This window comes from Peromyscus leucopus, chromosome 14 (genome assembly GCF_004664715.2).
Source record: "Peromyscus leucopus breed LL Stock chromosome 14, UCI_PerLeu_2.1, whole genome shotgun sequence".
Classification (NCBI taxonomy): Eukaryota; Metazoa; Chordata; class Mammalia; order Rodentia; family Cricetidae; genus Peromyscus; species Peromyscus leucopus.
The window spans coordinates 59,847,921-59,861,358 of record NC_051075.1 but is presented as its reverse complement, the minus strand read 5'-3'; the positions used below and the strand labels follow the sequence as shown (position 1 = coordinate 59,861,358).

Genomic DNA, 13,438 nt, shown 5'->3' with positions numbered 1-13,438 from the left:
GTAATTTCCTGAATGAGCCACCTCCCCAAACAGGACAAGGAGTATGTGGATTATAATAAAGCCCTGGGGGGAAAAAAGATTTTTTCACTTTATATGGTTGGTGGGATTATAGGTATAAAAGAACATAAACATCAAAGGGGAAGGGTGAAACATTGCAATTTGTAATATTTGCAAATGGCATTCATAACGTACATCTATAGCAAAATTTCATATGGTTCATAGTGCTAAGGATATGGCATTTTGTGTCCTAAAGCTTATTTACTCTGCTGTATGTAACAATAACCATCGGGTTTTTCTAATCCTTTAGAGCATAATCATACAGTCTTAAATTGTAAGAATCAAAATTTGGGGATGATTTTAGCCCCCAAAAACATATCATCTGTGTTTCTAATAACATAAATAGATACTCAGAAGGTTTATTACCTGACTAAAATGTATGTTTAAAAAGAAAACCTCACAGTAAAAGTGAAAGACTCATCAATGGTAAGAAATATTTCAAACATGGACGATGCTGATAATGGAGCACGGTAAGTGTGGGCAGGGCTAAGCAATGTATGTGAAGTGCCTTGTGACTTCTGGATTTTGCTGTGAACCAAATACCACAATAGAAATATTTTTAAAATGAGGAAGGTAAGAAAATAGTATACCTTGAGGCAGATACATGTGGATGAGGTAAACTGAGATTATAATAATAAGCTAAAACCAGTGAAATGCTGTAGGAACTGCAACACAGGAATTCTTTCCAGCATCTAACAAAAATGAATGCCAGTCTACTATGAATAATACCAGTTTAGAACTCGAGCCTCCCCTCAATTTAAATTCAGCTATATATAAGATCACTATCAACTATATTTGAACTTACAACCAATTGCAACGCCATTCTGAACATCAAGAAAAACAAACAAAAAGGGGAAAAGCAATCTATGGGGGACTCAGACAGGCTCTCGGTGATAATTTAACAAAATTAAGTGATTAAGCACATATTGATTGTGAAACTTTAAAGTCTTAGAAATGACTGTGATAATTATTTGAAATCAAAACTCAATTTGTAGAGAAGAGTAGACGTATTGAAAGGACAATTTAATAAAGTGGGAGATCTATACACACTTGAATCACAGATGAAGATGGCACAGAACTGAGCAGACACTAGAATTCAGAAGAAATCTAAAACCTCCTTAATGAAACTCCAAAGGAAATGCACCATCTACTTGGAGATGGTTTTTGTGCAGCACAGAGACAGAAGATCAAGTTTCATTCTTCTCTGGGTAGATCCGGTTTTCCCAGAAACATTTGTTAAAGATGGTGTATTTTTGGCATCATAGCCTAATATTGGGTATCTGAAATTGGATGGATTTGTACCCGGTTCCTCTGTTCCATTGATCTTCATATTTGTTAGTGTGCCAATATCATGCTGTTTTTATTCCTATGGATCTAGTGTATAACTGGAAGTCAAATATGGGGACAGTTCAGGCTGTCCTTGTTTTTGCCCAGGATGGCTTTGGCTGTCCAGAATCTCTTGCATTTCTATTTGGAATTTTAAAATTCATTTTTCTGTGTGTGGGAAGAATGGTACTGAGATTTTAATTGGCAAAATTAGGATCTGTACATGTTAGATAAAAGATAAAGACCAAATTGTCTGGAGTTGAATAAACACTGCAATCCACAAACTTTCATCCAGTGTATAACAAGTACAATAAATACAATGAGATCTACAGATAAACACTTTGAGGTGACACTACAAAAGTATTAAAGATAGTTTACTCTCAATATTTCAAAGAGAAAGAAAAAAAACTACAAATGAATTCCCAGAACTTTCTTATACCACTGGTATGAGTTAGAAAACAAGTTATATAATTAAAGTGATAAAAGATAAAAAGCATTCAGAAATGTGTAATGGGCAGAGCCAATTTTGAGTAGGAATGAAGTAAAACCATTTGCACATTTAAAATTACATGGTGATTTGGGCATTTATAGATCTTCATTAAAAGAATGTGTCTCTAAAATAAATTCTATATTGCAAGAAGGATTGGATGGACCCAAATTGGTACACATGAGATAAATCTGAACATGTCTTTTCCTAGAAAGCAATAACAATGGTATCCCCTGGGCTTCAGCAGTCTTGGTTAACCCCACCATTCCAGTTTCAGCTACAGCATTTGCAGCCCTTCTCATGGGCCAGCTGTATTTGATGCCTGTCACTTTCTTGACAGGTGTCCCATAGTCAAGCATGGCTAACATACTGGCATCCCCATTGCACCTTGGGTTTCACCTTAAGAGCTGCATACAATGGCCTCCTTGAAGGGAATATGACCGTCCCACACATTACCCAGCTTCACTGGATTTCCTAAATTTCAGAATATTTTAAATCTATTTTAAGTGTTTTTCTTGTTTGACATGTTTAATGAATTTTAATCATCTTCACTTCTACTGTATATTTATGAAAAATTTTTGTTTGACAATTTTGAGCAAGTGAATTTTAGTCATTATATCTCCTATTCCTGCTTCTACTGAAACCTTTCCTCCCAGAGTATCTCTCTCCTACTTGCATATCTTCTGTCTGTGTGTGTTGAAGTGAGTTAGTTGAGTTAGACATGCTTGCCCAAGCACGAACAGAAGAACATTTACTGGAACAAGGTAAACTTATCAGTGGCTCCACCACTAAAAAAATGACCTTCCATCCTCCAACAAACTTTAACTCCCAAATGTCCCTCTGGCAGTAATAGATACTCATGGCTCCTGCCTTGTCTTTGATGAAATGCTCTTGGGTTCAGTCTTATGAAAGTCTTGTGCAAATAACCATGGCTACAATGGTTTGATGAGGTCAATGACTGTGCCATGTCCAAAGGACATCTTTTTGTTGCACATCTCCTGATACCCTGGCTCTTACATCCTTTCCATTCCCTCTTTTGTGGGTTTCTTTGAGCGTTAGAGTTGGCGATATATAGCTGGCCTACTTAGGGTTCAATATTCTATCAGCACATCTTTTCATCATTTTGGCCAGATGTGGGTTTCTACGTTAACCTTTTCAAAATGGAGTAAGAAGCTCCTCTAATAGAGGCTTTATACAACACTAAATGATGTGTATAAACACAATAGCAGTAGTTATTCCCTAGACACTGGGACCTTAACAAATGTGGACTGTTGACTAGGTTTTTAAAACAGGCATGAGTAAAACCCTATAAAATGTGTCTCAGATACAATCAGAAAGTAGTTAGTTAATTTCAAGAGAGCCATGCCACTGTTACACTAGAGGGTACATCTTGTCTGACAGGTCTTCACTATAGCAGAATTCATATGGGTATGAATGGGTATGACTGTTGATAGCTTTCTCCTCCAGCAACCATTACAATATCTTCTGGCTCTATGAAAGAAAGCTACCTAGGAGGATGAACTTCCAACTTGCTTTATGTCCTGTGACCAAAATTTTATGTCTTCAGCAATAATATCTTAGAATCAAGTTCTAGGTACAATCATGAACAATAGCAATAACAAGTATTGTTTTGAGTATTTCTGGAACCTTGCTAACCAACAATATATAGGGAGATAACCCACATCTAGTGCTAGATTAACTTCATAACCTCCGGCTTCTGGAGAAACGTAATTTATTCATGGGGAGAATTTCTGTTCAAATTCATTTTTTCAGGTTAATTTTTAATAAGGTTATAAAGCTGTATGTTTCCACGTGACTTTTTCATACATCCTTAGTTTGATGTACACTTCTTTCTCCCTTCTGGATCCTTCCACAATCCTTGCTCAGAAATTTCCACCACAGGTGTTACTATCCACTATCATGTCTGATGTGTTCTACTATTACCCATTCCTTAAGGCCACTTCCACTACTTAATGGCTGAATTGATGGGTATCTCTCTTTTAAAGTATCATCTTTATGGAATATGCCCAGGAATAGAATATCTGAGTCATACAATAACCCTACTTTTAGCTTGTTGAGGAAGCTCCATGCTGATTCCATCATGACTGCATACAGTAAATTATAGTTGGTTATTTTTTTTACTCTTTACTCTTTGAGGGCCTACCATCCAGCTCCCAAATAAGTCACATATGGAGTCTTATTATTACTTATAAATGCTTGGCCTTAGGTTGGTTTATTTCTAGCCAGCTTTTCTTAAATTGTCCCTTCTACATTTTGCCTCTGGGCTTTTAGCTTTCTCTATTCTGTCTACCTTTTTTTTTTATGGGTGCAGTAAACTTTATTGATGGTGTTCAAGAGAGTAGGGCTCCCTAAGCCCCTCCTGTTGTTCTGGGGGTCTGGGATGGAAACTGAGGGAGATGCTCAGTATCAGGGGCTGAGATGGGACAGGAACTGTTCAGCAGCCGAGGGTCTCTCTTGCTGTCCTTGCTGGGGTGGGTGGTCCAGGTTGGGCTTCTTACTCCTTGGAGGCCATGTAGGCCATGAGGTCCACCACCCTGTTGCTGTAGCCAAATTCATTGTCGTACCAGGAAATGAGCTTCACAAAGTTGTCATTGAGAGCAATGCCAGCCCCAGCATCGAAGGTGGAAGAGTGGGGGTCACTGTTGAAGTTGCAGGAGACAACCTGATCCTCAGTGTAGCCCAGGATGCCCTTTAGTGGGCCCTCGGATGCCTGCTTCACCACTTTCTTGATGTCGTCATACTTGGCAGGTTTCTGCAGGTGGCATGTCAGATCCACGACGGACACATTGGGGGTAGAAACACGGAAGGCCATGCCCGTGAGCTTCCTGTTCAGCTCTGGGATGACCTTGCCCACAGCCTTGGCGGCACCGGTGGATGCAGGGATGATGTTCTGGGCAGCCCCACGGCCATCACGCCACAGCTTCCCAGAGGGGCCATCCACGGTCTTCTGGGTGGCAGTGATGGCATGGACTGTGGTCATGAGTCCTTCCACAATGCCAAAGTTGTCATGGATGACCTTGGCCAGGGGGGCTAAGCAGTTGGTGGTGCAGGAAGCATTGCTGATAATCTTGAGTGAATTGTCATACTTCTCATGGTTGACACCCATCACAAACATGGGGGCGTCAGCAGAAGGGGCGGAGATGATGACCCTTTTGGCCCCGCCCTTCAAGTGGGCCCCAGCCTTCTCCATGGTGGTGAAGACACCAGTGGACTCCACAACATACTCGGCACCAGCGTCACCCCACTTGATGTTGGCGGGATCTCGTTCCTGAAAGATGGTGATGGCCTTCCCATTGATGACCAGCTTCCCGTTCTCAGCCTGGACTGTGCAGTTGAACTTGCCATGGGTGGAGTCATACTGGAACATGTAGACCATGTAGTTGAGGTCAATGAAGGGATCATTGATGGCAACAATATCAACTTTGCCAGACTGGAAGGCAGCCCTGGCAACCAGGCGTCCAATTCGGCCAAATCCGTTCACTCCGACCTTCACCATCGTGTCTCAGGAACGAGGCTGGCACTGCACAGAAAGATGCGGCTGTCTCTGGAACAGGGAGGAGCAGAGAGCCCTGTGTACCTTTCTTTACTTCATACTCTTTGACTGGTGGTGTTGCTGGGTGGCTGGCCCTTTGCAGCTTCATCCTTTTCTTGCTCCTCAATCTTGATCTCTCTAATGTTCTTCTCCTTCTATTTATTCTCTCTGCCCACCAGCCCCTGTTTCTCTCTCCTGCCTCACTGTTGACCATTCAGCTCTTTATTAGACCAGTTGGGGGTATTAAACAGGCAAACTAACACAGCTTCACAGAGTTAAACAATCACAACATAAAAGAATGCACACATCTTTGCATCATTAAAACGATTGTTCCACAGCATAAACAAATGTAATGCATTTTAAATAATATTCCACAACAGTGAATAAGTGTTCCCTTTTTCATACACTTGTCAGAATTTATAGTCATTTGTTTCCTCAATAATAGCCATTTTAATTGGGGGAGAATGAAATAACAATGTTGTTTTACCTTATATTTCCCTGATGGCTAGGAATTTGAACATTTTTAAAGTATTAGTTAACCATTTGTGTTTCTCCATTTGATTTTTTTTTTTTTTAGTTTCACAGACCATTTTAAATGGGGTTGATTTTTGATTTGTTATTTAGTTTAAGCTTTTTGCACATTCTAAACACTAATCCTCTGCCAGATGTAGAGTTGGATAAGATTTTTCTCCCATTCTGCAGGCTGACTCTTCACTTGACTAACAGTTTTCTTTGCATTACAAGAAGTTTGTAATTTCAAGTGCAAAACTCCAACTTGTTTATTATTAACCATATTCCCTAAACTACCAGAGTCATATTCAGAAAGTCCTTTTCTGTATCTATATCTTGAAGTGTATTCCAGAAATTTCAGTTTTAGATGCCATGTCAAGGTCTGTGACCCATTTGGAATTGATTTTTGTACATGGTGAAAAATAAGGAACAAATTTATTTTCACACACACACACACACACACACACACACACACACACACACACGATTAATAATCTTGAGAGGAAACAAGTTGTTTTGGATTTTTGTGTTTCTTTCAATTTTGCCCATGCAGGTCTAAATCTTTGTTGTTGTTGAATGCAGGTCACCTTTTCAGTTTTAGTGGAGATGTTTGAATGGATGTAGTAGGGTTGGGGTTATATTTTCCTCTTTTAGCTCTTGTTCAGAGCAGTAGGATCTATCCCAAAAACTTCACTGTGTTCTTTGGGAGAAGAATTAAGCTTAATGAGACAGGAGTAAGGGTGAATAGACACACAGGTGGCCTGATACCATGACACTGGGAATTACATAAAGATAAAAGCTGCGGTGGTTGGAACAAGCTCTGGGTGTAGTAGACTGGATTCCCAGATGATTCTCTGAACTCCTAGAGCAAACAAGGGTAGAGGCCAAGATCTCCATGTCTTCTTAAACCTCAAATTGCAGCTGGATGCTGAGGTGAAGTATGTGCACAATTCCTACTTCAAATGGCAAACCTGAACTGGGCTGAAGTATGAGAAAGTTCCCTAATGTTACACGGAAACATGGAATTGGAACTGAAGTTCAAGCAGAGTCACTAGCCTTGAGTGGTGAACCAGAGCTGGGGTCCAACCCTTGTTTTCCAAAGATCTACAAAATCAATAGCATGTGTTCTAAAGACTGTTCATGTTTTTCTTACAGTTTAAGTGAAGTCACAATTGTAGTTAAAAAGGAAAAAATAAATAAAACAATTAATCATTTCCACCTTATCAAACTTGCTCTTCAACCAAGGATATTAGAAAATATCAGTCCATTAACAGACTGTGCATATTAGTTTTACATTGCATTACTATTTTATACCACCACTATAAATGTATATTATTTAAGTTGTATTAAAATTTTTAATGAAATACAAAAGCAGGTTTACTCTCCATAAATGGTCACAATTACCATTTCTCAGGTCTACTTTCTCTTTTTTTTTCAAGTCGGAGTTTCTCTGTGTAAAAGCGCTGGCTATCTTGGAACTCACTTTGTAGACCAGACTGGCCTTGAACTCACAGGGATCTGCCTGCCTCTGCCTCCAGAGTTCCGGAATTAAAGGTGTGTGCCACCACCACCCAGCCTCAGGTCTAATTTCTACAGTTGCTTGCTGTCAGCACGATATTGTAGGAGACAGACATTACATCTTCTCATTGCCTTTACAGAAGATTCTAGGATCTGGAGGCAGTATGGACCAAATGATTCTGAATATTCCTCTTTTTCCATAGAATGTACATTTACAGACAGAGAATGTAAGTGATGTTCGGAAAATCAGACTGAGGCACAGGGATTGCCTTTCTGATGACAGCACTTATCATCTTTGTTTAGACATGGTTTGAGCAGTTTTCTGCCTGTGGTTGCCTGAAAGTCAACATGTTATGAAAATGAGTTATAGTCTATTTACACATCAGTTTGGTTCTCGATATGCAGGAAAACTTTGAAAGTACTATTAAAATAAGCCAGAGTAAAGAATTCAGTAAAGACAAAACCAGAAACAAGATCTCCTCCTGCACTGAATTATAAATGAAGTAGACCCTCACACCAAGATCTGGACTGTGAAAAGTCAGAATACTGGTGAAGTAGTCAAGTAGTGTGATAGAGCTAAGGTAATTATAGAACTAACATCCTGTTGGAACTATACCAAAGGTCACTTCATCACTGGTCTCTAGTTATACTTGGATGAATTGTTCTATCTTGTTTGAAGTGGGTTTCTGGTGTTTACTTGAAATCTTTCTGACAATTGACTGTGGCTTCTCTGTTACACCTGTCACAAGTTAATCTACTCCCACTTTTTCCTGTGTATTTTACTGCTGACTCTGATTTAATATTTGCTACAAACTGGAAGTCCCAGCAGGGGACTAGTCAAAAATGAAAATTAACGTTGACCTTACACCATACTTATAGGATTATGGGAGAAAGCCTGAGAGTCCCTTTGTAATATGCCCATGAAATAGTTTGTGAGCCTTATAATAGCCAATTTTCTCACTATTTAGACCTAATTTCTGCACACTTCATATATATGCTCAAGGAGGCTGAACTTCTGGACATTTAATTCCTAAGTAAATGGAAAGTAATTGTACCTATTGATCCCTGCAGAAGTTCATGGATATGTGTGGTCTTGGAAAGCTTTCTTCCTGCCAGAATGAGGAATGTAGAATAGATAGAGTGGATTATACCTTAAATGGTAGGCATTATTCTTTCTTGGCACTTATTTGTTATTCATTGAACTCATTAAGGAGTCTGATACTTAAAACATTTGCTATAGAAAAATGTGAAGTTCACAATATATTACTGGTTTTGATGATGTGCTATTTCTTTAAGGAATCATGTATTATGCCAGAATACTATTTTAATGAATTTACAAGAATAGAAAAAATAAAAACAAAAACGAATGTGGCTGGGACATAATTTATCATAACATTTGTCATTTCTTGGCTAAAACAGTGCAATATACATATGCAGTTCTTTAGCTTCTCTTTCAGTTGACCAAGAAGTTAGATACACAGATGGTGACATAGTCCCAAGACAGTGAAACCGGTTCCCCCTGCAGGCATCCATGTAAAGCTTTCTCATCCTTACATCATAATTGCAAAGCAATTCTCCATCTTATTAGACCATTAAAATTTGAAATTTATTTTCTCTGCATTAGAACAGATTACCCTTATTAATACAAGCATGCCTATAAGAAGTAATTATTAAATTTATATTGTTTAATTAGCTTTTAATTAAATCAGCCCTAATACCTTCCTATCTATCATTTTAAGCTCGACTCTTCTTAAATGAGACTGTAAATGGGGCCAGTGTGTTTGTTTTTCTGCTTCCCTCAGCACAGATATAATGAGTTCTTTGACCCAGATGAGAGGATTCCTTGGAAGGTTTTGCCAGAGGTTTACTTTGTTTGGGAGTTGTTTTGTTGGATCTGTTGTTGGTTGGGTGTTTTGGTTTGGTTTGTACTTGTTGATGTAGAAGTTATTGTTGTTCTTTAGGGGTTATTTCGGGTTTTGTCAGGGTTTGCTGTCACTGTTACAGTTGTTGTTTGGGGTGTTTTGTTTGGGTTTGCACATAAAATTGTTGCATAAACTAACCAAATGCTTCGTGGGTCCTAAAGATCAGTTTGGCTTCCTCTCATATCTGAGTGATTGGGTGCCATATTTTTAACTTTTCAAGTGCAGTTTTAATCTCACAACTGTTGAGAAAATAAGTCTTAAGAAAAAGAGCATTAAATAATTCATTTCTTGCAGTAAGTATATGGATAGTCCACACATACCAATGGAGTAAATTATCATATTAATTCGTAGCCATTAGAAGATTTATAACCACTCATCCTCCCATTGTTGCTCATCCCAACTATTTCTCACTAACAGCCAGATAGTTTGCTAACTTATCTCATCGCAGCCCAGATCTCAAGTTCTGGAAATACATGTAAACACCAAGTTTGCCACAATATACTTGAAGACAATGGTACCAGATACCGTTGAGTTGCTATGGTGGAAGCCACTTGGTCACAGTCAGCATTTGAAGGAATAGGTGCACCAGGCTATGTTAGATACTTTCTTGTAAAGCTTTCCATTTTTAATAAGTTGCCAAGACAACATGAAAACAGTAGCAGTGACTGCCCTGTACCGCTGTAGAATGGGTGACTCATTCAAGTCCTTACTTACTCTTGAATTTGAACTGAATTCTTAGTAGAACCCTGGTTCTGTTCATGCTAGCAGATTTCTGCTATAATTTTCTGTTTCTAAACTTTTTATATGTTCCAGATGCTTGGCCTGGAGTCAGACTCTTTCCAAGTGAGCTCTCAGACTAGAAACATATCTTTTAAGAACCAACACTATGTGCCATCTAACCGGGAGCCTGTGACTTTTCTCATGCCTTTTCATTACCCTTGGCTTCCTGAGATAGATGCTATTTTCCCCAGCAGCTTTGCCAAGCAGCTTATAACTTTCTGTAACCCCAGTTACAGGTTATCTGATGCCCAGTTCTTCTCCTTGAGCGTCTTCACTCATGTGCACATATCAGCATAGACACATATACATACATACATACATAATTAAAAATAAAATAGATCTTTTTAAAAGGATTACATAAATTTTAACACCTCTTTCATGTTTAAACTATGCAAAGGGAAACTACCCATTACATTTAATTCTAGATATCTCAAGATTCTTTTCCCAAGTTTTTCAACTACCTTAAAAACCATTAAGTAATACCTATTTATCTTTCTCCAATAATGTAATAGGTGTCGAAACAGAAACCCGAGAGAGGAAGAGCAATGAATAATCTCTAGTTTTGATCTTTAGTTCCTTGGTATAAAATAGTCCAAGAATATAAAACGAAGGAAGACAATGTCAGACAAGGAAGTCCCGAGAAAATGGATCATCAGCAGAGGAGAGATATCAAAATAAGGTTTATTACAGAGGGACGCTGAGCAAACTGGTAGGACTTTGAGGTGGAGGAAGTGGTAAGTAGGAACACAGATGATTTTCCAAAGAACAACACCGGGAAAACATGATAAAATGGTGTACATGTTTGCACACATCTTAGAGAAAAGCCAACTGTTACACCTATTAAAATTTTCATTTTCAGGTAGAGCAAATGAATTAATTTCTTAAGTGGTGACTCATACACTGTGCTGGACTTCGGAGATGTTCAACAATGAACTTTGACTCTGCCAATGTCATTTGACTCTCTAACACAGAGACCAGGCCTCAATTTCCTCATCTGTGACAACTATTAAGCTTGATGGGGTGGTGATAAGGACTTCGTGACACGGAGCTCAGGAAGCCTTAGCTCAATATCCGACACAAGGTGCTCAGCCATAATCAACTATCATTAGACATAAGGAGAGAATCCTATATTCCAATTACTTGAGACTGTGTTGCCCTTGGCTTGGATTTGTCAGATAAAAATATATCAATACTGGCCAGATGTGCTCCATTGCTAGTCATATAAAGTTACAGGCCATAAAGAACATGGTTGCCGAAGGAATTTCCAGGAACTAAAGTGACATCTAATGTAGGGATTAAAAACAGTTTTAAAATGAGAGTCAGAGAGCTAGGTAGCTTCTAAAATGAGTAATTGACAAAAAGAAATCTCCTTTTGTGTGTGGTCATTATTCTGCCTGTCAAGCAGTAGAGGGCTGCTCAATTTGATTTAGTTTTCAATACCACAGACAAAAAATCATCAATAGTCCTTGTTAGTTTTTATAAGTTAAGCACGGAGAACATTTGATCTTATCTCTCAATACTCTTTCTCATGTTTATCCTTTACAGATTGAGACAGAGTGGACAGCTTTTAAAGAGTCTTTTCCAGGCAACAGGAAACTTCAACACAAAACTAATTGGTAATTTCAATGATCTCAAAAACACTTAGACATGTACATGGAAAAATGTTTCATTATATGGCATTCTAATTAAGGCAGTGATTTACATGCTAATGACCAGATGGATAAACAAGGAACTTTAAAAACCCTTGTGCTGCATTTTAAATGCTGCAAAGCTATATATATTTAAAATTCCAGCATTAGTCAATGCAGTTTCAAGCTCACTTAGAGTAAGGTGAAGGAAAGACAACACAAATAGGTAAGTAATGTCTTGTATAATTAAAGGTTATGGCTCTGCCAAAGTGGAATTATTGTTTGTTTGTTTGTTTGTTTGTTTGTTTATTGGGAGAGGGCTTTTCTGTGTAACAGTCCTGGGTGTCCTGGACCTTGCTTTATAAACCAGGGTGGCCTCGAACTCACAGAATCTGCCTGCCACTGCGTCTGAATGCTAGGATTAAAGGTGTGCACTACCACTGCCCAGCGGAAAGTGGAATTTTTGAAGAGGTAAGATAAAAGATTTCCATGGAGCTCTGTTTTAGACAGAGATTTTTTTGTTTTGTGTGTTTTCCTTTCTGTGTTTTTGTTGTTGTATTATTTTACTATTACATAATTTGTAAGGTAATCAACTTACATAGTTTTATTTAGCTCACTGTTTTAGAGATTCTGACCCATGATCAACTATCCCCATTATTATTAGAGAAAGTAAGGTTAAAAACATGTGACCCCATGCCCAGCAAGCAAAACAGAGTGAGATGAAAGTTCACAGTTCTCTAATCTCTAATCAGCTTTGAGTGTACGCTAACAATGACCTAGTAAGTTGGCACCCAAACCCACCTCTTCTAGGTCCTACCTCATCCCACTAACACCAGTCTGGGGACCAAGCCTCTGGACCACTTGGAGACCTTGAGGTCTTAACTGCAGCTCTGAGGGTGTCATGGTTTCTAAGATACAATTTTGTTTCATTCCCTCCCCCATTGCCTTAAACCTCAAAATGCACATTCCCAACTCTTTACCATATCAGCTGCAAGATACAAACAGTAACAATGAGTCAATCAATGGGTAAGATACTAAATGAGGCTCATTTGAACACCATCTAAAACATGCAAGAGAAACATTTGGTCTTATTTCATATTTCTAATTTTAACTGCAGTGGAGAAAATGAACAAAAGTGAAAAACTTCTTAAAACTACTTATTTTCTCAAATCTGACTTTATTCTAGCATATGTTACTTCTAAGAAACAATATTCATTTTCCAAATAGATAACATCATGCTTTCCTAAAAGAAACTTCATGAGTTTCCCCTAACAACCAAACACAAATCCATTAATGTTTATTTTAGAATTGCTTTATTTTTTAATGGAACAAATAAGAATTGATTTTATTTGAATAATTATTGCATGTAGATTATTTTGTCCTCCATAAATTACCTAAGTCCCAGTAGCAACAGGTGAATGAACATAGTCAAAGTTTTTGATAGAATAAAGTACATTAGCTTTGACATTGAGGGAAAAAGGAAAGATAAAGAAGTAAAGTCATAATAATCAAGTTCCATGGAGTTATATAACTTTTCTTGAAGATTGCAACCCAGGAAATATTAATCCAAATCCATTTAGTGAATAGAACTTCAAAAGAGCAAAATTGGGTGTTTAAAAAAAAGATATGAGCACTTCATGGAGAAAGAAAACTGAGA

At 38.2% G+C, this 13,438-nt stretch overlaps 1 protein-coding gene across 1 annotated transcript; it reads right to left on the bottom strand.

Annotated features, from left to right (window-relative positions):
• Positions 1-4,354: 4,354 nt before the first annotated feature.
• Positions 4,355-5,455, bottom strand: LOC114697622 (glyceraldehyde-3-phosphate dehydrogenase-like). The gene has a single exon (XM_037210761.1). The coding sequence runs from the start codon at positions 5,385-5,387 to the stop codon at positions 4,386-4,388; it is 1,002 nt and encodes a 333-aa protein (XP_037066656.1). The 5' UTR covers positions 5,388-5,455; the 3' UTR covers positions 4,355-4,385.
• Between the last annotated feature and the right edge of the window lie 7,983 nt (positions 5,456-13,438).

Bases quoted from the DNA above. Each gene is read 5' to 3' on its own strand.
- LOC114697622 (XM_037210761.1), bottom strand. From the start codon at position 5,387: ATGGTGAAGGTCGGAGTGAACGGATTTGGCCGAATTGGACGCCTGGTT.